The 20,637-nt window shown below is 38.2% G+C and overlaps 1 protein-coding gene across 4 annotated transcripts; it reads left to right on the top strand.

The window, feature by feature from the left end:
• Positions 1 to 2,554: 2,554 nt before the first annotated feature.
• Positions 2,555 to 19,749, top strand: pcdh12 (protocadherin 12). 4 transcript variants are annotated; one of them, XR_007893292.1, is made up of 6 exons: positions 2,556 to 6,192; positions 7,521 to 7,612; positions 10,818 to 10,963; positions 12,430 to 12,543; positions 13,019 to 13,144; positions 17,952 to 18,084. XR_007893292.1 is itself a non-coding variant. In XM_051657533.1 (4 exons), exons 1-4 carry the CDS (start codon positions 3,298 to 3,300, stop codon positions 18,359 to 18,361), a joined length of 3,543 nt encoding a protein of 1,180 aa, XP_051513493.1. In that variant the 5' UTR covers positions 2,560 to 3,297; the 3' UTR covers positions 18,362 to 19,749. The 4 variants fall into 4 exon arrangements, 2 of the variants coding, with proteins under 2 accessions (XP_051513494.1, XP_051513493.1); XR_007893291.1 differs by lacking the exon at positions 17,952 to 18,084 and adding an exon at positions 13,260 to 14,127; XM_051657533.1 differs by lacking the exons at positions 12,430 to 12,543; positions 13,019 to 13,144 and having other exon boundaries at positions 2,560 to 6,192; positions 17,952 to 19,749.
• Positions 19,750 to 20,637: the final 888 nt, after the last annotated feature.

The raw sequence follows: 20,637 nt of genomic DNA, 5'->3' as shown, positions 1-20,637 counted from the left end.
CAAGTAGCAGTTCACCTCTCTCGGCTGGTTTACTGTGTCACCGTCTATTGTTTAAGTAATACAATGATGTTTAGATCCCTCTTCCTAATGTGATAAAGGAAGGTAAATGAGGTAGGGGAAATGGGGAGGGGGTGTTACCGGGTGTTGGGGGAGGTTAGTAGCTGCAAGGCGCATGAAACCAACACACAAAGCGCATCAGGACTGTGGTCTAATTTAACTCACATATGCCGTTTTGAAGGAAACCTCAACAATGTGGCAGCTAGACAGGATATTATGGGACTTTTGTGAAATGTACAAACAAAAGAGAGAGATATGAGCTTCTTTACATATGAGTTATTATTTTAATTTGACTCAAAATAATTGAATATTTTTGTATGTATATTTTTTTAAAGGTGTTTTTTATTATTATTGACATTTTCATTACAATTAAGCACATCTGCCCCAAAACTTTTCATTACCATAGAGCAACTGGACATTGTACTTTTTTGTTTTTTTATAAATCTGATTACTTTCTTGATTATTCTTAATAGATACACATACGGTTGTTTTATACAGTATTACACTAAAATTACTGTAATACAATGTCTTTTTTTATTAAGTAAAAGCAGTACAACAAATACTACCATGCTGTATAAACACTTTATAATTTAAATAAGACATACTTTTTCATATTACAACAATAAGTACTAGATTTTTAATTTATATTTATTTTTATATATATAAAAAAAATACATTAATGAGAATTTGTATGTGCTTAATTGTCATTAAACTAATGAAATTAAAAAAATAAAACACAGTGGGGGAAAAAAAACCCCTGCTGTGACTGTAAAATATTTTCACAAAAACAGGCTTTTTATTTTGTGGTGAAATATGTCCCATAACTATGAGGCATGTTCTTCATAGGTGTGGTGACATTCATCCTTATAGATTGCATGGATAAAAATGGACGTTCTGCAATTTTATATGGTTTTAAATGTATTTATTATTTATATTCCTAATATATATATATTTTTTTTAATTCTAAAGTTCACAATGTACAATCTAGGTGACATACCTAAACAAAAAGAGCATGAAGGAGAAAAAGTAAAAGAAAGAAAGTCGCAGGGACACACAGAGTGCAGGAAACGGTGGATGAATGGAGAGAGACAGTGAGAAGGAATACGAGAACTTGAGGGGTCAAACTCCTACACTTGGCCCAAATGGAGTTAATTAGAAAATAGAGAGAGGATTATGTGTGAAAGCCAAACTCTGTTTATTTTAGGGATAGACACGATCACATAGTGTGACCTCTGACCCCTGGCAAACACATGCACACAAGATCTCAGTGGAAGATAAACTCCCTACTGCCCGATTTATGAGCACCACATCATGCACAAATATACAATACTGAGTTTAGGCCTCTGATGTCCCATTTGCTGTCTTTGAACATGCATGTACTAACAGGGGTTAGGTTATCAGGTCATAATCTCTACGAGTTATCACCCGGTTCTGTTATCACTCTGGGAAAAGCTTTTATTGGCTGGCAGGTAATGGGATAGTTTATGTAAGGAGACCCCCATGTAGAAGGGAAGTGGATATCTGAACTTTTCCCCTTTAAACCAAGCTCTTTTCATTGGCTACAAGCCTTCAACAACATATATTCATCCTCTCGCCTGTATAACCAAAACCAGCGGGGGCTGTTTGAAATTCGAACTTTACAGTATATACAGTATGTAATATGGTTAGCTGGCATTAAACACTTTAAGGAAGCTGACTTGTCCTGTGGTGTGACATGCTATACTCCATCTAAAACTATTTTAAACAGCATTGTGTTTTTTTTCTTAATCATTATTGTGCATGCTGTTTTTTTATATTATTAAATCATTTTAATTGAGAGACCACAGGGTATATTTGTACTTTATAAATTCAGTTGTCCCACTCCAGGGCCTTTATTTATTTATTTTTACATGAACTAAACACATTATTTACTAATTTAGTTTTTTCACAAAAACAATTATTTTTAAGCATAATGAAAGCTTTAAAATGACCCCCCACCCCCCAGTAATTCCAGAGAAACATTAGATGTTTAAAAAAAGGCAAAAAGCAGGCATTATTATGGCTTGGGATTATAAAATAACTAGCACTACAGAAGTTGCTCGAATGGTGTCAGTCTGGGTTTGTGAGAACAGCAACAGGTTCTGGAGTTTACATCAGAACCCTCAGAGTTCAGATCCAGGCCTTGTTTTTGTTTTTATGGCCCTTAAGGTCTCCACCTGAGGTTTACTTCAGCCACTGATGACAGAAGCCCCAGACCATGACTCTTACTGTGTTTATTTAGACAGTTTGGAAATGAAGTAAAGTCAGATGTGTAAAAGGCTAGAGGCAGTGAGTGAAAGATGTGGGATCATGTTTCGTTAAAAGCACACCGTTGATTCCAGCCTAATTTCTTCAGAATCCACTACTTGCCACAGGCGGGTGGAGTTTAGCAACACTCTACACTCCCCCACTATTTCTGATTGGAACGCTGGACATTCCCCCTCCCAAGTGCCATTCCAGCCCCTCTAACTTTCACAGTTCTTCACTCTATCCTGACTGGTGTGCTTGGCCTGGAAGCAAAATCTATGTGTGAGTGAGTACTGCTGGAGAATTATTCTGATTTGGCTAAAAGAGAATGATAGATAAGACTAGATTGGCAGGGTCTGGAGAGATTATTGAATATATGTGGTTTTGCTGTGTGAATAGTGATTGGTTTATGACAATAATTTATTGGTGAATTTGTATTGTTGTGATGATATAATAAGTCTTTTGATATCAGTGATTTTCAACATTAATATAGGGTAACACAACTTTAAAATTCAACTATGTAGTAAACTATAAAGGCAATTATTGTTTCTTTGTTTTTGTTCATTCACTGTACATGGTAATTTAAAGAGCACCTGTTATGGTGGTACTGTTTTGAAATATATATATTTTTTCTATATGATATACACACTATTTTGTACTTTTAATGCCTTTTTTTAGAATATAACAGATAGATGTGATGTATAGGTTTTGAATATCAGTATGATATACACAGTATTTTGTTCTTTTAGTCCCTTTTTTAGCATAGAACAGATAGATGTGATGTTTGGGTTTTGAATATCTGTATCATATACACAGTATTTTGTAATTTTAAATACCTTTAGCATAGAACAGATAGATTAGGTGTATTTGTTTTAAATATCTGTCATAAATTGTAGATTTCTGATAGAATGTTTATCTAAGGGCTTAGCACATCTGACTCTATGTAAAAGGAAAAAGGAAACCTCACACTCAGTCATGCTTCAGATTTTGCTCCTCCTGGCAACTCTTATTGAGTGCCCACCCAGTCACGCCCACTATTTGGCCTCTGCTCCCGTAATTATCCAGTATCAGGTCTGGGAAGAGCAGCCCTCAGGGACAAGGGTGGGCCGCCTCCTGGATGACCTGCGTCAGCGCGGGGAGACAGGGTCACTTGAAAACTTCCAGGTCGTGCAGCATGGGCATGCCCTACCAGTCACAGTTGCTGCAAGAGATGGCACTGTGTCAACACTAGGTAAGCTGGATCGAGAAGAGCTATGCTGGGGAGCAGAACTCTGCGAACTGGCCTTTAGCATCCTCTACAGAAAGGGTGGTGCTATGCACTTCCTCTCAGTTCGTGTTGAGGTGATGGACCTAAATGACCACAGCCCAGTCTTTCCGAGCCCAGTCCAGGAGGCCGAGATCTCAGAGACTGCCTTACTGAGAATGCGCATCCCTTTGGACCATGCAGTGGATCCAGATGCTGGACCTAATGGCCTGCAAACCTACTCGCTGTCTTCCAACGAGCACTTTGCTTTGGATGTCCGTACCTCTGGAGGGACCAAGAAGGCTGAATTGGTGGTCATCAAAGAGTTAGACAGGGAGTTGCAGTCATCTTTAGAATTGATTCTTACTGCCTGGGACAAAGGGAACCCGCCCAAGTCGGGCAGCACAAAAGTTATAGTCACAATTCTGGACTCTAACGATAACAGCCCTGTATTTGAAGATGCCCCGTCATTTATTGAGCTGGCAGAGGATACCATTCGTGGGACGTTTGTCATTAATCTCCATGCAACAGACCCTGATCAAGGTGCAAATGGGGACGTGGAGTACTCCCTTAGTAAACATGTCCCGGTGGAAGTTCAAAGGCTGTTCAGCATCCATCCCAAAACAGGTGCTTTGACTTTACAAGGCCCTTTAGATTTTGAAGAAAAGAGCATGTATGAGGTAGACATCCAAGCTCGAGATCTTGGGCCCAATGCAATCCCGTCTCATCACAAATTGCTGGTCAAATTGCGAGATGTCAATGACAATGCTCCACGGATACACATAACATGGACTCCACCAGATTCCCCTGTTGCCACGGTATTAGAGGGAGCACCAAGTGAGACTTTCCTTGCTCTTGTAATGGTGTCAGATGCTGATTCAGGGGCAAATGGCCTGGTACGAGTTCACATTCTGAATGGCTCTGGCCCCTTCCTTCTCAAGCAAATCCATGGAGATAATTACATGGTTGTAACTAATGATACTCTGGATCGCGAGAAACAAATGGAGTATAATCTCACTCTTCTAGCTCAAGACGGTGGTGATCCTTCTCTCTCCTGTATTAAGCACCTGACTGTCCATATTTTGGATGAAAACGATAATGCACCAGTGTTTACCAAAAGTCATTACCGTAGTGTCTTCAAAGAGAACAACATACCTGGCTTCCATTTCTTGACAGTGGAGGCCCATGATGTTGACCTGGACTTCAGTGGAAGGGTATCATTCTCTATTCGTGAGTCAAATGAACTGGGGACACAGACAGCATTTTTCTCTGTCCACCCAACCAGTGGGGCTGTTACTGTCCAGCAATCTTTAGACTATGAGAAATCACGCACCTACTCTTTTATTGTAGAGGCTGTTGATCAAGGATATCCACCAATGACCAGTAGTGCAACAGTGCTGGTTGAGATACAAGATGCTAATGACAATTATCCTGTAATACATGAGCCCTTACCCAAGAAAGGGGTCGCGATGCTGAGTGTCCCAGTGAATGTGGAAGAAGGGGAGATTGTGACTGAACTTGGGGATAAAGCTCTTGAGAGTAGCATCCACAAACCAAAAAATAGCTCTTCCCACAACAATCCTGAGGGTTTTCTTGCCACCACCATCCAGGCCAGTGATCCAGATTCTGGTCTCAATGGAAGACTACATTTTAGGATAACCGATGGCAACCCCTCTAACATATTCTTTCTGGACAAAACTACTGGGCAACTCTATGTGAACACATCTAATGCCACTGAATTGATTGGTAGAACATTTAAACTGGGTATTGCAGTATCTGATATGGGAACACCTGTGCTAATCACAACAACCACTTTGGAAGTGACTTTCATCAATTTTCGTGACCACTTCAAGAACTTGTCTCAAGATAACCAGGCCCAGTACAGTTTTACAATGCTTTTAGCCATCTGTCTTGGATCAACCTGCCTGTTATTACTTCTAGCTGTTGTGTTGGCCAAGACTTTCTGTCATCCCAACAAACGGGACAACCATGCTTATAATTGTAGACAAGCTGAGTCAACTTACACCCGGCATCCACGACGGCCTCAGAAACACATTCACAAGACTGACATCCAGTTGGTACCAGTGCTTAGGGGTCAAAAGGAAACCCCACCTGAGGATGAAGCTGAGGCACTGTCCTCTACATCACCCTTAATGGAAAAGCCTCTTCCACAGTGCCAGTTTAACCTAACACCTACGCTTGCTCGCATGGCTCAAAATCAAGCTTATTCAGAAATGGATGGGAACCCACCACTTACACCAAGCAAGACTCTCAGGAAACCTGGGAGCATAGAGTGGAATGGAACACTACCTTATAACCCAAGTACACCTTATCGAACCCTGCACAAGACCAGAAATTCTTCTTCCTCGTCTTTCACAAACTCACAGGTCGGCACACTCAGATGCCACAGAAATGAAGTCAACTCCACTACCATGGACCCCTCACAATCTATGGCTTCAGTACACAGTAATCAGGCTACACTTTGGAGACCAAAGACCACAGAAAGAAGAGGAAGGATGGAAGAATATGACCATAAACAGATCCTAAGGAAACTTGTTCGACTCTCGATGGCAGCCTTTGAACACAACAGCTCCATTGAATTGTCCTCCGCCTCACCTGAAGTGCAAGTAAGAGTTTTGCCGTTATGTGTTTTTAGATCATTTTAGATTTTAAAATACATTACCTCAAGCTACTTTAAAGGTTGTTAGAGATTTTAAGGCACTGCAGTTCATATAAGTTTGAGTTCATGATAGCTTGCTAAATTCTTGCTTGTTTTCCCACTCTGTAGTTGTATTGTGGGACTGGCCCATATCTATAACAGCCTAAGGGTACAGCTGACAGATGATGATTAAGGTACTGAAGTGTATTCAGGAATACTTCAGTCACAGACAGTAACCTAAACATTAATATGCCTTAGGAGAAACTCTGCCAATCCTCAATAATATCACATGACATAGTCATAGTGCATGAGGGAAGGAAATACAGATTCATTCCATAGCTTTCCTCTGAGGGGGAAATCAACTTAAACCTAATGCAGATTTTTTGCACAGTAAAATTATACTTCTCTGACATGTATGGGCTTGTGGCAGTCAGTAGCAAATCACATTTACTGATCTGATTTTACATTTTTTACTCATTTTAAACAGCTTTTCACCAGTTTATGTTTCAAAAGTGCTGTGCTGGTCAAACTGTGTATCCTCTGGACTTAGACCCACCCAGATGCTTACCTCTATTAATGTGTATAGCAGAACAAAAGGTCCTGGCATGTGTTTTTGTCCTCACGTGAATACCATGGCCAGCCAGGAAAGAGTGTGGATCCTGATTCCACCCCCCCTTTCCTCTTCCCACATCCACCCTCACACTCCACCCTCCCTTACTCACTTGGCCCAGTTGGCAAATTGACTTGAAGAGAGACCTATGGCGGCAGTAGAGGAAAGGGGCCGAAATGTCACCAGTGCCTGTCCTTGTAGCCAAGGCTGGGTTTCTCATGTGCATCCTGGAAGGAACTTGACCATAGAAGAATAGACCGTGTAGAAAGGGCTTCCTTTCTCCCCCTCACCCATTCTACATGCCTTAACAATCTCCCTAACCCCTTTTCTCATCCCAGTATGCTCTGGTGTTTCGACTGTGTGGCTGCCCATCTACCATTTTGTGCTGTAGCTGCTTCCTTAAAAAACATAAATTATTATGTGGATTTTGAAGTTCTAGTGTTTCCAAATTGCCTTGAAACTTAGCAGGGATTGTATGTTGTAATTCAGAGGCATCTTTAATGGTCAAGTTCTTTTGTGCTATGTAGAACTTCTGGAAAACGATGGCAAAACTGGTACAAGAAGTGCACCAATTATTTTTTGACGTGATCTGGAAGGTCACAAAATAATTGTAAATTGCTAATCGATATTGACATTAATTAGATTTATTTTTATGTCAAATTTTATGTTTATGTTTAATTCTACAGCAGGTGTCCCAGCTCTTGGCTCTGCTGCATCAGGGGCAACTTCAGCCTCGACCAAATTTTCGTGGAAACAAGTACTCACACCGAACTGGCAGGTAAACCCCTGTATTCCTTCTTTTTGATGAAATGTATGTGAGCAGACAATAACCGCAGATAAATTTGGACATAAGCAATAAATGTAGTCTCATACAATTCATATACTCACATACTGTAAACCCTAATGTTTTCATTACTTGTAAAATCAAGTTGTCTTAATTAAACATTACTTGAAATGTCAAGTTTTGGGCTCATAACTCAAATATGTATGTTCCTTGAACATATTTATCTTAATCTATAGATTAAAGGTTTTAAGTGCTAATAACTCCAATGATTGAGTACAAAACTGAGGCTATGGGGAATACCCATAATCCCTTACGCTCTTTTGTAGTATTATTCATGTATGTTGTTTTGTTGCAAATAGTTGTTTTGTGTAATGTCCATTAGGGTGATCTGTGTCCCCTTTAGTCAGGCTGGACCCTGTTGACTTTATTTCAGTTCATCTTGTGCATGTGCATCTAAAGTACAGGTTTATATGCATTTCTGTGGAGAATTAAGTTTATTTAATGATTGACCTAGAACTGGTTATAATCTTCTTTAACTATATTGTATGATCTAAATTTGAGTCAGTTCAATTAAAGTAGAAACAACTATATTTAAATAGCAAATCTGAGTTAAGTCTACTTGCATCTAGTTACCTCAACTTTAATAGTTAAGTTAATTATAAATGAACACCAAGTTAAGGGAACTTAATTACTTGAGTTTTGGAGACACCATTACTCAATTCAATTGAGGGAACGAGTTAACTCAAACAATTGAGTAAAGGCAACTTATTGGGGTTTTCAGTGTACACGGAATAGAATTCAATCCCATACATTACCAAAATCAGGGGCGCCTGCAGATGTACGGCCATACGCACTGTGCATACCAAGAGCACTCCGACTGACCTGAGAAATATGTACTCTCAGAATATTTCATCAATGATGAAATGTGTCCCGTATTTCTGTTGGCTGTTTAAAAGAACTAGCAATGCCCAGTTTGCGAATGAATAATTATTTTGAGTCGGTTCTTTTTAGAGAATTGGCCAAATGGGCTTGCAAAATGGTCTGAATCAGTTCCTGATTCAGCACAATTCGTTCGGAGCGCTCTCTCACTGAATCATTTGGAGCAGTTTCTCACACAGTAAAACAGTTTCTGGATATATTGTGCTGTTTTTTAATCATTTTCCATGTAAGCATTCACTAGATAGATGTCTTATGAAAACTGCTTCACATTTCACTGTTTTTAGCATCTCTCACAGGACAGGAGCGCTGCATTTTTAGATGCTGTCAAGTTAAAAAAACTTCTTCAACTGATAAAAACGCATCTCAAGACACCTGTGTTCTGCTCTATTCGTTGTGGTGCATTTTGCTTTTTTAAGCGCAAAAACGCGTCTGTCTGAACAGTCACTGGATGAAATGCTTTAGCCAATAGTTACATGAATGCTGCTCATCCTCAAGAAAACAAAACAAATGCTTATCTCAAAGTCACCAGAATTTAACATTTTGGTGTTCTTTTATGCAAAAAAAAAAAAAAAAAAAAAAAAACTCCCAAGGGAGCATGCCCACGGACCCCCCAGATATAACGTTTTTTTAGGCAGATTTCTGTGCGTACCCTCAGATTAAATCCTGCAGGCGCTCCTGACCAAAATAACCATCTTGGTATTTTGTCTTATAGTAACTGACTTTGGGATTTTATCAGGTAGTTTTCTTTGTAAACAAGGAAGTGTCAGTCAGTACAGAATGAGATGTCTCATACCTCTGATCAGCCGCTGTCTTAGTCACCTAAAACACAGATCAGTATCAGAGAATGAAAATGAAAAACAAAGGTTGCATTGATATGTACATAGCCATTTTGTGGCCATCATCAAAGCTTAATCCAGAGCTGTTTCTATGAATATACAGTAGTCAAGATGGGAAAAGAAAGACTGTGATCCATCTGTACAAGACAGGACTTGCTTAAAGGAATAGTTCACCCATAAATTAAAAATCCCATCATTTACTCACCCCCATCCCATCGCAGATGTGTATGACTTTCTCTCCTCTTCAGAACACAAACGAACATTTTTAAAAAAATATCTCAGCTCTGTAGGTACTTGCAAAGCAAGTAAATGGTGACGAAAACTTTGAAGCTCCAAAAAGCACATAAAAGCATAATAAAAGTAATTCATAAGACTCCAGTGTTATAATCCATGTCTTTTGAAGCGATCCAATCGGTTTTGGGTGAGAAAAGACTAAAATAGAACTCCTTTCTCACAATAAATCTTGACATCTGCAGTCCCCTTGGCGATCATGATTTCAAGATCAATTACACTTCCCAGCACCATCTAACACTCAAACATGCATGCAAACACTAGGAAGTGTAATCGAGCTTCAAATCATGTTTGTGCCTAGAGACTGCAATGGCAAGATGTACAGTGAAAAAGGAGTCACATTTGGTCTGTTCTCACACACCAATTGTTCTCACCAATTGGGTCGCTTCTGAAGATATGGAGTCGTTTGGATTATTTTTATGCTACCTGTATGTGCTTTTTGGAGCTTCAAAGTTTTGGTCACCATCCACTTGCATTATATGGACCAACAGAGCTGAGATACTCTTCAAAAAAAATCTTCATTTGTGTTCTACAGAAGAAAGAAAGTCATACACATCTGGGATGGCATGAAGGTGAGTAAATGATGAGAGAATTTTTGGGCGAACTATTCCTTTAAATGAAAAGACCACACACTCACTCTTTGTGTGTGTGTGTGTGTGTGTGTGTGTGTGTGTGTGTGTGTCATATTGTTTTAGTTTTTAGAGTTTAGAGTTTATCTTACAGTGCAAATGCCAACTTGAGAACAGCATTTATCTGATACTGGGGAGGATCTCACACTTATTGCCTCTGATATTCCCTTACAAAAAAAGTATTGTGGTTGTACCATGGTACAGTAATAGTATCAGATAATACCAATACCTTAACTAAATGAATAGCTAGCCAGTTCTATTTATTATAGTTATCATTTGAGAGAAGAATGTTGTATTTTGCTTTGTATTCAGTCCATTGACAGTCATGTGAGCTGTACATTTTTTGAGTGCTAAGACTGAGTGCTATAGTAGTTCATCAAGCCAATGTTTGAATAATACAGTGGTAATGTGGTCTGTGTTTTATGATTGTCATTTTCTGTGACATTATGTTTTTTACTCTGTCTGTTTTAGCAGATCTAATGTTCCTCTTATTGTGTATGGTAGGTCAGGGGCTCAAGATGCTGACTGGCTGAGCACTAAGGACAGCGGTCACGGTGAGAGTGAAATGGGGGATATGGACTGGGAAACGGGCAGAGACTCACCTGTGGACCCCTTATATGAAGAAGGCCTCAATAATCTGCTTCATTCTGGTAAATACTGTATATTCATGCTTTTAACACTGCAATGCTTTAAATTATTTGATGCCTGATGTTTAGTGTAATAAAGGTTAAATTAGGGGCAGATTAAATGATCTTGGCTTTACAAAGCCTTGTCTGAAAGTTTATGATAGATCTGTTTTCATCTGTAAAATGTTTTTATTTACTCTATTTATACTAACATGTGTAGGCATATTTCGGCTGATGTGTTTCCTTTGTCTATGTATAGAGTAAATGTGTGTCAGTTCCTTCCATCTATTGTTATGAGCTTGGTGAGGTTCTGACTTAATGGGGACCTATTTTGTTTTCCAGAATCAAAGGGTTTCTCTGTTTTATTTTTGAAGACTGTAAGCAAATTTAGCTCGATCTTTATTTCAGTGTTGATTTCCACCACATCAGATCTCATACGGTGATGTATCACATTCTGACATTGGTGCGATCCTGATGCAAAAGATGTGTGGAGTTGCTGCCTATGTACATTATTTCAGTTCAGTCACTAATAAGGTTTCATAACAGATGCCGTCTGAGAAGGCAGCAAAAAGCAAGGCAGCTCACTAGGTTCTGGAGCAGAGCTCATTTGTTTTCAGAATGTGGTTGTGTGATAGGTTTGAGTCAGTCCTGTCGAGAACTTCATGTGGTTGCACTGTTACTCACGCCAAAGCAGACAGACAGACAGTAAAATGTTCAGTGTTTATTGTCAGGGGCTACCTTTCTGAAACATGCAGGCACATATTCCTTGTGCTTATACTGAGGTATCTCAGCTTTATGAACCACTGACTCACATGTTGGTAAACCTTTAGCAATTCGGTTTCAAGGGTGACGCACACACACCACCTCACACATTCACATGTCCTTGGGCTACTCACGTCCTTAATGTTAATTCGTTAACACAGTGGAGTTGAGGTGTGTGTGTTATGCATACCCTAAGGACAGAGAATATGATAGCGTGTGAAATGTGTTTGCGTGTGTTCTGTCTCTCCCTTTGAAGGCTGTGTATCTGTGGTCTCTAAATCTCCTATGGAGATGGAATTGTTTCATATTAACATACAAATGGAAAGAGATTCACAAATAGAAAGTTGGTTCACAAATAAATTGAATGAGATCAACAAATAAATGTTAGGAGTTTCACAAAAATAAAGTGAATTCACAAATAAAGAAAATGACATTTGCAAATAAAAAAATTATTTACAAATACATTTTTTAACTCACAAACACAACTCTGTCCATCATTCATTTGTGAATCACGCACATTTATTTGTGGATCGCTTCCTGTGCATTTGCGGATCGTTACACGCATTTGTCGATTTTGAAACAAGTCTAGCATCAAGATGTGCACACAAATATACAAATAGGTGGACTCCACCCATCGTCTACTCAAGTCAATCAGATAACGGCCACAATACTCGGACCAATCGTAGCACATTCTATCTTTATCCAATCACGCTTCGTTTTACTATCAGGGCGGGACCAGTGTCACAGCTCTCATGAGCATGGAATCAAGCACATACAGATAAGCTCCAAGGCCGCAAACTTCTAAAGAAATGGACGTCATCAGAGGAACACTGTGATTTAAGGTTCGTATCATTTTCTCTCGGTAATAAACATATGTAGTGTCTTGTTAAATGTCGACAGCTGAAAATTGCCCATTTGTAGAGTGTCCTGATCATTAGTTTTATAGCTAACCTGGCTGAATGTATGAGTCTGCTGTTTTAATTTTAACCAAGTTTCTTGACTGAAATGTGTCGCCAAAACCTTTACTCTTAATGTTACACGGCATATCCAAACAGACACTACAAAAGATCAGATCATATTAGATGATATTAGGAGCACAAGCCATAAGCTAATACCCTATATTACACAGTGTACAAAATCTGCTATGGCATTAATTTGGTTTGAAAACATTTATTTTGAAAAAAAAATTTTTGAAGTAATATTTCAAAGGATTTATATTTTTAGCACTTAGTGTTATGGCAGACCAGTCCAATGTTACTCACAAGAAATAATTATGTTAATCCTATAAAACAATGTGTGTTTCACTTATTTACTCAGGAAGTATATGGGCTATGAGATACAGGAGGACAATAATAATAATAATAAAAGAGTTGCGAGGATTCTGGAGAACTGGTGCCGTCACAAAAAGATGGAAACAGTTGTGGGACTTTCATGCTACTGGTGGTAAGACATCACAAAGCTCCACGGCTCAATCCTGTTTGTGTAACATGTTCTTTTCTATATAGTAATGGACTTGTTTATAAAGTGTAACTGTTATTTTTTCCAATCGTTTGTGCAGAATGCTCTTACCTTGACTAGAAGTATCCATCCCAGACAACTGATACAATGAGGATGTTCGTGTATAACAAAATCAAGCAAAATGCAAGCACTCCAGTTGTAATGTTCAATTCCTGTGTTTGTGCGTGTAAATACATGTACTTAAATGTATTGTCTTTTGTAGTTACATGCATGACAACCTGTAATTTGTAACCAAAAAACCATACCTTTTAGCCAACAGACTTGCTTTAAAGTGTTAAAAAAAAGACACTCTTTAAAACCTATTTACCCAAAATGCCTTGATAGAACTCTATAAAATATTTGTCAACTAAATGACAAAAAATATTTTGTCAATGAGAGGAGTCATCATTTATATGAACAACATGAATATGAGATTATTCTCATATTCATGTTGTTCCAAACCCAAACGACTGACTTTCTTCTGTGGGAGGAACTCAAAAGGAGATGTCAGGAATAATGATAGGGACTGACAGCCTCTCTTTCATTTCAGCCTCATTAGCAACATCTACATTTTACAATGTATTCTCATATTCCACTGAAGAAACTAAATAGTACAGGTTTAAAAAAAAACATAAGGGTGAGTAAATGACAGAATTATCATTTTTAAGTAAATCAACCCAAAGACAAAATGTATTTAAATTTTGTATTGCACTTTTATTTCAAGACATGACACTGTAATGTAAACAATCTCATATTACACTTTTTTTTCACCCAATTTGGAATGCCCAATTCCCAATGTGCTTTTAAGTCCTCGTGGTCACGTAGTGATTTGCCTCAATCCGGGTGGCGGAGGACATCTGAGACCGCCAACCCATTATCACGTGGCTTGTTGAGCACGTTGCCACGGAGACATAGCGCGTGTGGAGGCTTCACGGCATCCACCGCGGCATCCACGCTCAACTCACCACGCGCCCCACTGAGAACAAACCACATTATAGCGACTACGAGGAGGTTACCCCACGTGACTCTACCCTCCCTAGCAACCAGGCCAATTTGGTTGCTTAGGAGACCTGGCTGGAATCACTCAGCACACTCTGGGATTCGAACTAGCGAACTCCAGGGGTGGTAGCCAGCATCTTTAACCACTGAGCTACCCTGGCCCCCTCATATTACACATTTTAAAAGGTGTCCTATATTGGAGCTGTCAGAACATGATTCTATATTTTAGAAAGGGACCCCGTAATAGTACCTCTTAAAATATTCACACAAAAGTGCTAAAATGCAAAATTCTAATAAATATTACCTTACAACTGCTTTTATTAAATACATTAACATAATGTGAAACCAATTATTGGCGTAGCAGCTCTTGTACACTGTGTAATATAGGGTATTAATTTATGGTTTATGCTGCTAAGATCATCTAATTTGATTCATGTTTTATAAAGACACTATCTGTACTACTGATTTTTTTGTAGTGTCTGTTTGGATCTGCCTTGTAACATTAAGAGTAAAGGTTTTGACGACACATTTCAGTCAAGAAACGTGGTTGTGGGGGCCTGGGTAGCTCAGTAAGTATTGACGCTGACTACCACCCACTGGAGTTGTGAGTTCGAATCCAGGGCGTGCTGAGTGACTCCAGCCAGGTCTTCAAAGCAACCAAATTGGCTCAGTTGCTAGGGAGGGTAGAGTCACATGGGGTAACCTCCTCGTGGTCGCTATAATGTGTGGTTCTAGTTCTCGGTAGAGCACGTGGTGAGTTGTGCATGGATGCCATGGAGAATAGCGTGAAGCCTCCACACATGCTACGTCTCCGTGGTAACGCGCTCAATAAGCCACGTGATAAGATGCACGGATTGACGGTCTCAGAAGCAGAGGCAACTGAGATTTGTCCTCCGCCACCCGGATTGAGGCGAGTCACTACACCACCATGAGGACTTAAAAGCACACTGGGAATTGGGCATTCCAAGTTGTGGAGAAAAGAAGAAACGTGGTTGTAAAATAGCAGACAAACAGTCAGCCAGGTTAGCTATAAAGCTAATGATCAGGACACTCTACAAATGGGCAATTTTCAGCTGTCGACATTAAACTAGACACTACACGTTTATAACTGAGAGAAATAACCTTAAATCACAGAATTCCTCTGATAACGTCAGTTTCTTTAAAAGTTTGTGGCCTTGGAGCTTATCTGTATGTGCTTGAATCCATGCTCATGAAAGTTGTGACTTTGGTCCCGCCCTGATAGTAAAACAAAGCGTGATTGGTTGAAGATAGAATGTGCTACGATTGGTCATGTGGCCATAATGTGGCCATTATTTGATTGGCTTGAGTAGACGATGGGTGGAGTCCACCTGTTTGTAGATTTGTGTGCACATCTTGATGCTAGATTTGTTTCAAAATCGACAAATGCGTGTAACGATCCGCAAATGCACAGGAAGCGATTCACAAATTTGCACGTTTCACGAATGCTGGACAGAGTTGTGTTTGTGAGTTAAAAAATATATTTGTAAATATTTTTTTTTTATTTGCAAATCTCATTTTATTTATTTGTGAATTCACTTTATTTTTGTGAAACTCCTAACATATATTTATAAATCTCATTCTTTTTATTTGTGAATTCATTTCATTTTTGTGAAACTCCTAACATTTATTTGTGGATCTCATTCAATTTATTTGTGAACCAACTTTCTATTTGTGAATCTCTTTCCATTTGTATGTTAATATGAAACAATTCCATCTCCATAATCTCCCAGCTGTTCTTTCTCTACTGCATTCCTCTCAATAAAATTTGCCAAGAGCCAGCAGTGACAAATCTGCACTCTGATATATTATTTGTGATTTAAATGACTAACATTGGTACATTCTTTGTTATAGTAATGCATATCAGGCATATCTTATGCGTTAGTTGTTTGATTAGTTGTTTGGGTTTGTAAGCACCAGAATATAATAGAAACTTGGCATGGGCTTTTTTGACTTTGGCCAGTAAGCTTGTGCCTAGCATCCTAGGTACATATTAACTTCCAAGCACCCATTCAGAACTGCATAATAAGTGCATAGCAACACACTAAATACTAGGTGGACTGATAGTGGAGTTTGCCGATACCGATAACTAAGGTGGTGGAAATGGTCGATAATTGATTAAGCAGTAGATAGTTTTTAAAATCGATTTATAGAATTTAAAAAATAAAATTGTAATCTTTCCTTACCATGACAGGCACATACACAGAAGCCACAAGAGTCCAAAATTAATAAAATCCCACATGCAGTTTAATGATCATCCAAATCCTAATGATAACCAGCAACAAGATTTGGTGCATAACTTGGAACTTCTTAACTGTAAGTAAGCAGAAAACACACAGGGGACTCAAAATTAAGGATATTATAGCCTATATGTTCACTAGATGAAGAGTTTTGTGTGTGTGTGTGTGTGTGTGTGTGTGTGTGTGTGTGTGTGTGTGTGTGTGTATATATATATATATATATATATATATATATGGTATAAGATGTATTATTATTCACAGATTATGAAGTTTGAGACACGATGTATGTGCTGATGGGGCACATTTCTATATAGTCGCATTTTTCTTAGCATGCCCTCGCTTCAATTTAGAACACTCTTCTAATCAAAATATCAAATTTGCATTGAAGTGAAAATAAAATATGGATGAATATTGTCAATAAGAAATTATTTAGATCCCCACATGATCCCCAGCAAATCCCCAGCTCTGGCCTCAGAGGAACAAAAATCGGCAACCATTGGCGTAGATTTTTGCTTATAACCGATAGTTCACCGATTCATCGGTGAAAACCGATATATCTGTCTACCTCTACTAAAAATCACTCCTAACACCTTGTCAACTTTATAACAACACCCTGACAACCACCCAGAACCCCATAGCAACCACCTAGCAACATTGCAATGCTCTAGCAACTACACAGAACACCCTAGCAACCACTTACATTGTGGAAGTGAGTTTTGCACTGGAATGCACCACTCATATTTGCACATTTCTCTAATTGTCCATGGAATTTCATTCAGTGCATGTGTTTTTCTTTTCTTAAAGATAGTTTAACTATGTGAATAATTGCCTATTTGAGAAAAAATAGTGTTCATAGCAGCAGTAAACATGTTGGTTGAAAGTACACAAATGTCACAGATGTCATGTGTGTACAGTCTGCCATTGAGGTTGTTTGGATGTGGTTGGATTATTTTGGTGATTTTAAACAAGCCTGTGGGATTATGGGTTTAATAGTTTTTGAGGAATTAACAATCCTCACCATTTCCCTCCAGAATTATTTATGTGGCACTGTGAGGGAGGGAGATTTGGGGAAGGAAAGTAAGAAAGATGGAGCAAAACATTTATGTTACGGTATGTAAAGTAACCCCAAAAAGCATTCGACCATACTTAAAAAGTCTGAATGTCAATGCATTATTTTTCTCAGCTATTTTTGAAATTACCTGTTCTATTTGATCAACTGTCAAGGTGATTTTAAATGGATGAATTTTTAAAAGTACAGATATTTCAGGTAGTCTCTTAATATGAGGTTGGGAAAGTTGCTTGCAATAATTATCAAATAAAATGCTGTTTAAAATAGTTTTAGATTTAGTACAGCTTGTAAGACTGCAGGAAATGTCAACTTCCCCAAAAGTATTTGACGTCAACTACCCATTGTACTAAAAGCAAGAAAAATATGTGGTCTAGTTAGTAAACAGTCTATAAAATGTACCTAACATACTTCTTTCCTCTTTGTTTAGATGTTTTCTCAGATGTTCCAGATCCAGCATGGATGGCTCGTCTCTCTCTTCCTCTCAGCACTGACTACCATGAAAACCTGTTTGTCCCAGATGGGCCACCATCCCCTGATGGTCCCTGCCCCATGGCTAGTCCTGATGATTCTACTTCCTTCTCCACCTTTGGTAAAACCTCAGATATGAGCAGCGCGCTGGGCGGCAGAGCTCTGATGCCAGAAGTGAGCTCTCTTTTTGAGATGCTGTTGACACGGAAAGCTGATGCTCAGTCATGCCCGCCTGCAGATGTGCTGTACAGACTCTCAGCAGCTTATAGACGCTCACTCGGGTTAGACGCACCTGCGAATGGAGCTGTTGCCCCCACGCGCCACCAAGGGCCAACTTCCATAATGCAATGCTCCAACCAAATGCCGTAACAGCAAGGAAAATATTGATATAATAATTTATTCCTTGTGCCATATTTGAGGTGTTCTGCAAAAACCTCAAATAATTCCAGAGTGAATGCTGACCCCTAAAAATCAATAGCAACAGTTCAAAATACCATTATCTTGGCCAGGTCTGTCTGGAACAGGTCTTGGCCAATACAATCAAGAACCTACTAGATGCAGGAGGGTCCAAAAATCTGATTTTCTAATTTCAACTTTTTGAAACTCTTTTTTCTACTCTTGAACTCTTTTTTCTAACATGAATTTCAGAATTTTTCAGTGTTTGGTTTGTCCATCTTGTGCATGCTTTTAAACACAGCATAGTACAGAATATGAAATATTTCCTAATAAAAAAATTAATAATGAATAATGGATCCATAATGGATAAAAGCGTCAGGCAAATGACATCATAACTTTTTTTTTTTCTCTCTTCAAAATCCTAAATGGGGTATAAAAAATATTTTAAACAAATAACAACGTTATCTGAGACTTTTGTACAAAAAAAAAAAAAAAACCTACAAAAAAAGAAAAAATTCTTTTTTAAATTTCACAAAATTCCATCAAATTTAATTGTGTAATATTTAACTAAATTAAATTAGTTAAACTTAAAATATTTGTTTTTTTAGTTATTTTATTAAAAATTATGTGCATCAATTTGATGGAATTTTATGAAATTTAAATGCGTACATTTAAAAAACAAATTTTTGGAGTTTCTTTATAAAAAAAAAAAAAACAGGAAAAAAAAATACATTTTTTTTTATCCAGTCCTGTGTTGATAAAAGTGTGCAAATAATAATTTTTTATTACAATATTTGCTGAAAACATCATTTTGCAACAAGAGTAATTCATTCTTAACAAGTCCCGTTGATTGGTGTGACTCCAGGACAGCAGACATGATTCTGTCCTCTTTTTAAGAGGAAATAGTTTTTTGTATTCCCTAAAGAGTAAACAACTTAACAAATCCTGTTTCTGACAAGGAATTTACTAAATTCTGTCACAAAGACTGCAGGATTTCCTCTGCCATGTCTGAACAGCTTCTAACGATGGTTGTTTTGGTTATTAATCTTTCCCTCCAGTCTCTTGTGGAAATACTATTTTGTAATTGTTAAAAAGATATTTCTTGGTCAGATATGTTTGATCTAAACACTGTATATAATTAAATACCAGGTTGGGTGAAGACTGCAAAGCACTGAAGGCAAAATCCAGTTATGCTCTGAATGTTCAGATGATTTGCTTAGGATGATATAAGTTATTGATTTAAAAATAAAGTTGTAGAATTTTTGCAATACTATTTTGTATATAAATGTAGTAATTTTTGTGTGCATAAGTGCTAGTGTTATTGTAAACCATATAAGTGAAATAAACATTTCATAAACTCGTTTGAGTGTGTGTGTATAGCTCATGTTTATTTAAAAGGGTGCTTTTGAATGATTTTTAACCTTACCTTTGCACCAGAATAGATCCTCAGATCTTTTTGTGGGGTGGACTGTAATTCTTACTTTCTTCAGCTACAGCATTGACAGAATTTTGTAATGTGTGTGTTTTTTTCTTTTCTTTTTGCCTTAGATTTTTTGGACTGCAAAAGGTCTCGACCTACATCTGCCCATATACAAATATCCCTTCAATAAAATAGCGATAGAGATTTTTTTCCCCTACATTTGCCGCCATCTAGAGGAAGAAATGATATTAAAAAGAATGGGAGAACTTGTAAAGCCCAATATGGCGGATGTAGAAAAGGAAGTCCTGCCTTATCGGTAAAAGAGCCAATCACCTTTAAGATACAGACGGTCAATTTGAGAATGCGCATGCGCATTAGCTGAACCAGCCCGTAATCTGAGCTAAAAGAGCACAATTTATGATACCATTGTTGTCAGATTTCACTGGTGATTTGAAATATTTTCTTTAATCGTAATCTTGACCAACCGTTTGGTCCAATAGGAGCTGTACTTGTATGACTTCCGTTTGTACAACCAATGGAAGACGGGGAGTTTTCTGATCAGCCATGACGTCAATTTGTAGGCAAACCCGGAAGGCTTATTCATCACTTGGACATTTCCTAAATGTTTTTATAATGGGGTTTTACATTTAAGTAAAATAAGGTCTGTGGTAAACATGAGGCTACTTAAAGTTACTTGGACGTTTTGTTCTACAACATAAATTACACACAGTCATGCCTCAAACAAATTTTGAAGCCAATTTGTAAAAAAACAAAGCTCTTTTCTAGTTACTTGTTAGCAACATACTAAAAACAACACCACCACCACCAC

Source organism: Myxocyprinus asiaticus, chromosome 27 (assembly GCF_019703515.2).
Source record: "Myxocyprinus asiaticus isolate MX2 ecotype Aquarium Trade chromosome 27, UBuf_Myxa_2, whole genome shotgun sequence".
Classification (NCBI taxonomy): Eukaryota; Metazoa; Chordata; class Actinopteri; order Cypriniformes; family Catostomidae; genus Myxocyprinus; species Myxocyprinus asiaticus.
The sequence above is the reverse complement of the archived record's forward strand: the minus strand, read 5'-3'. Positions and strand labels throughout refer to the sequence as shown.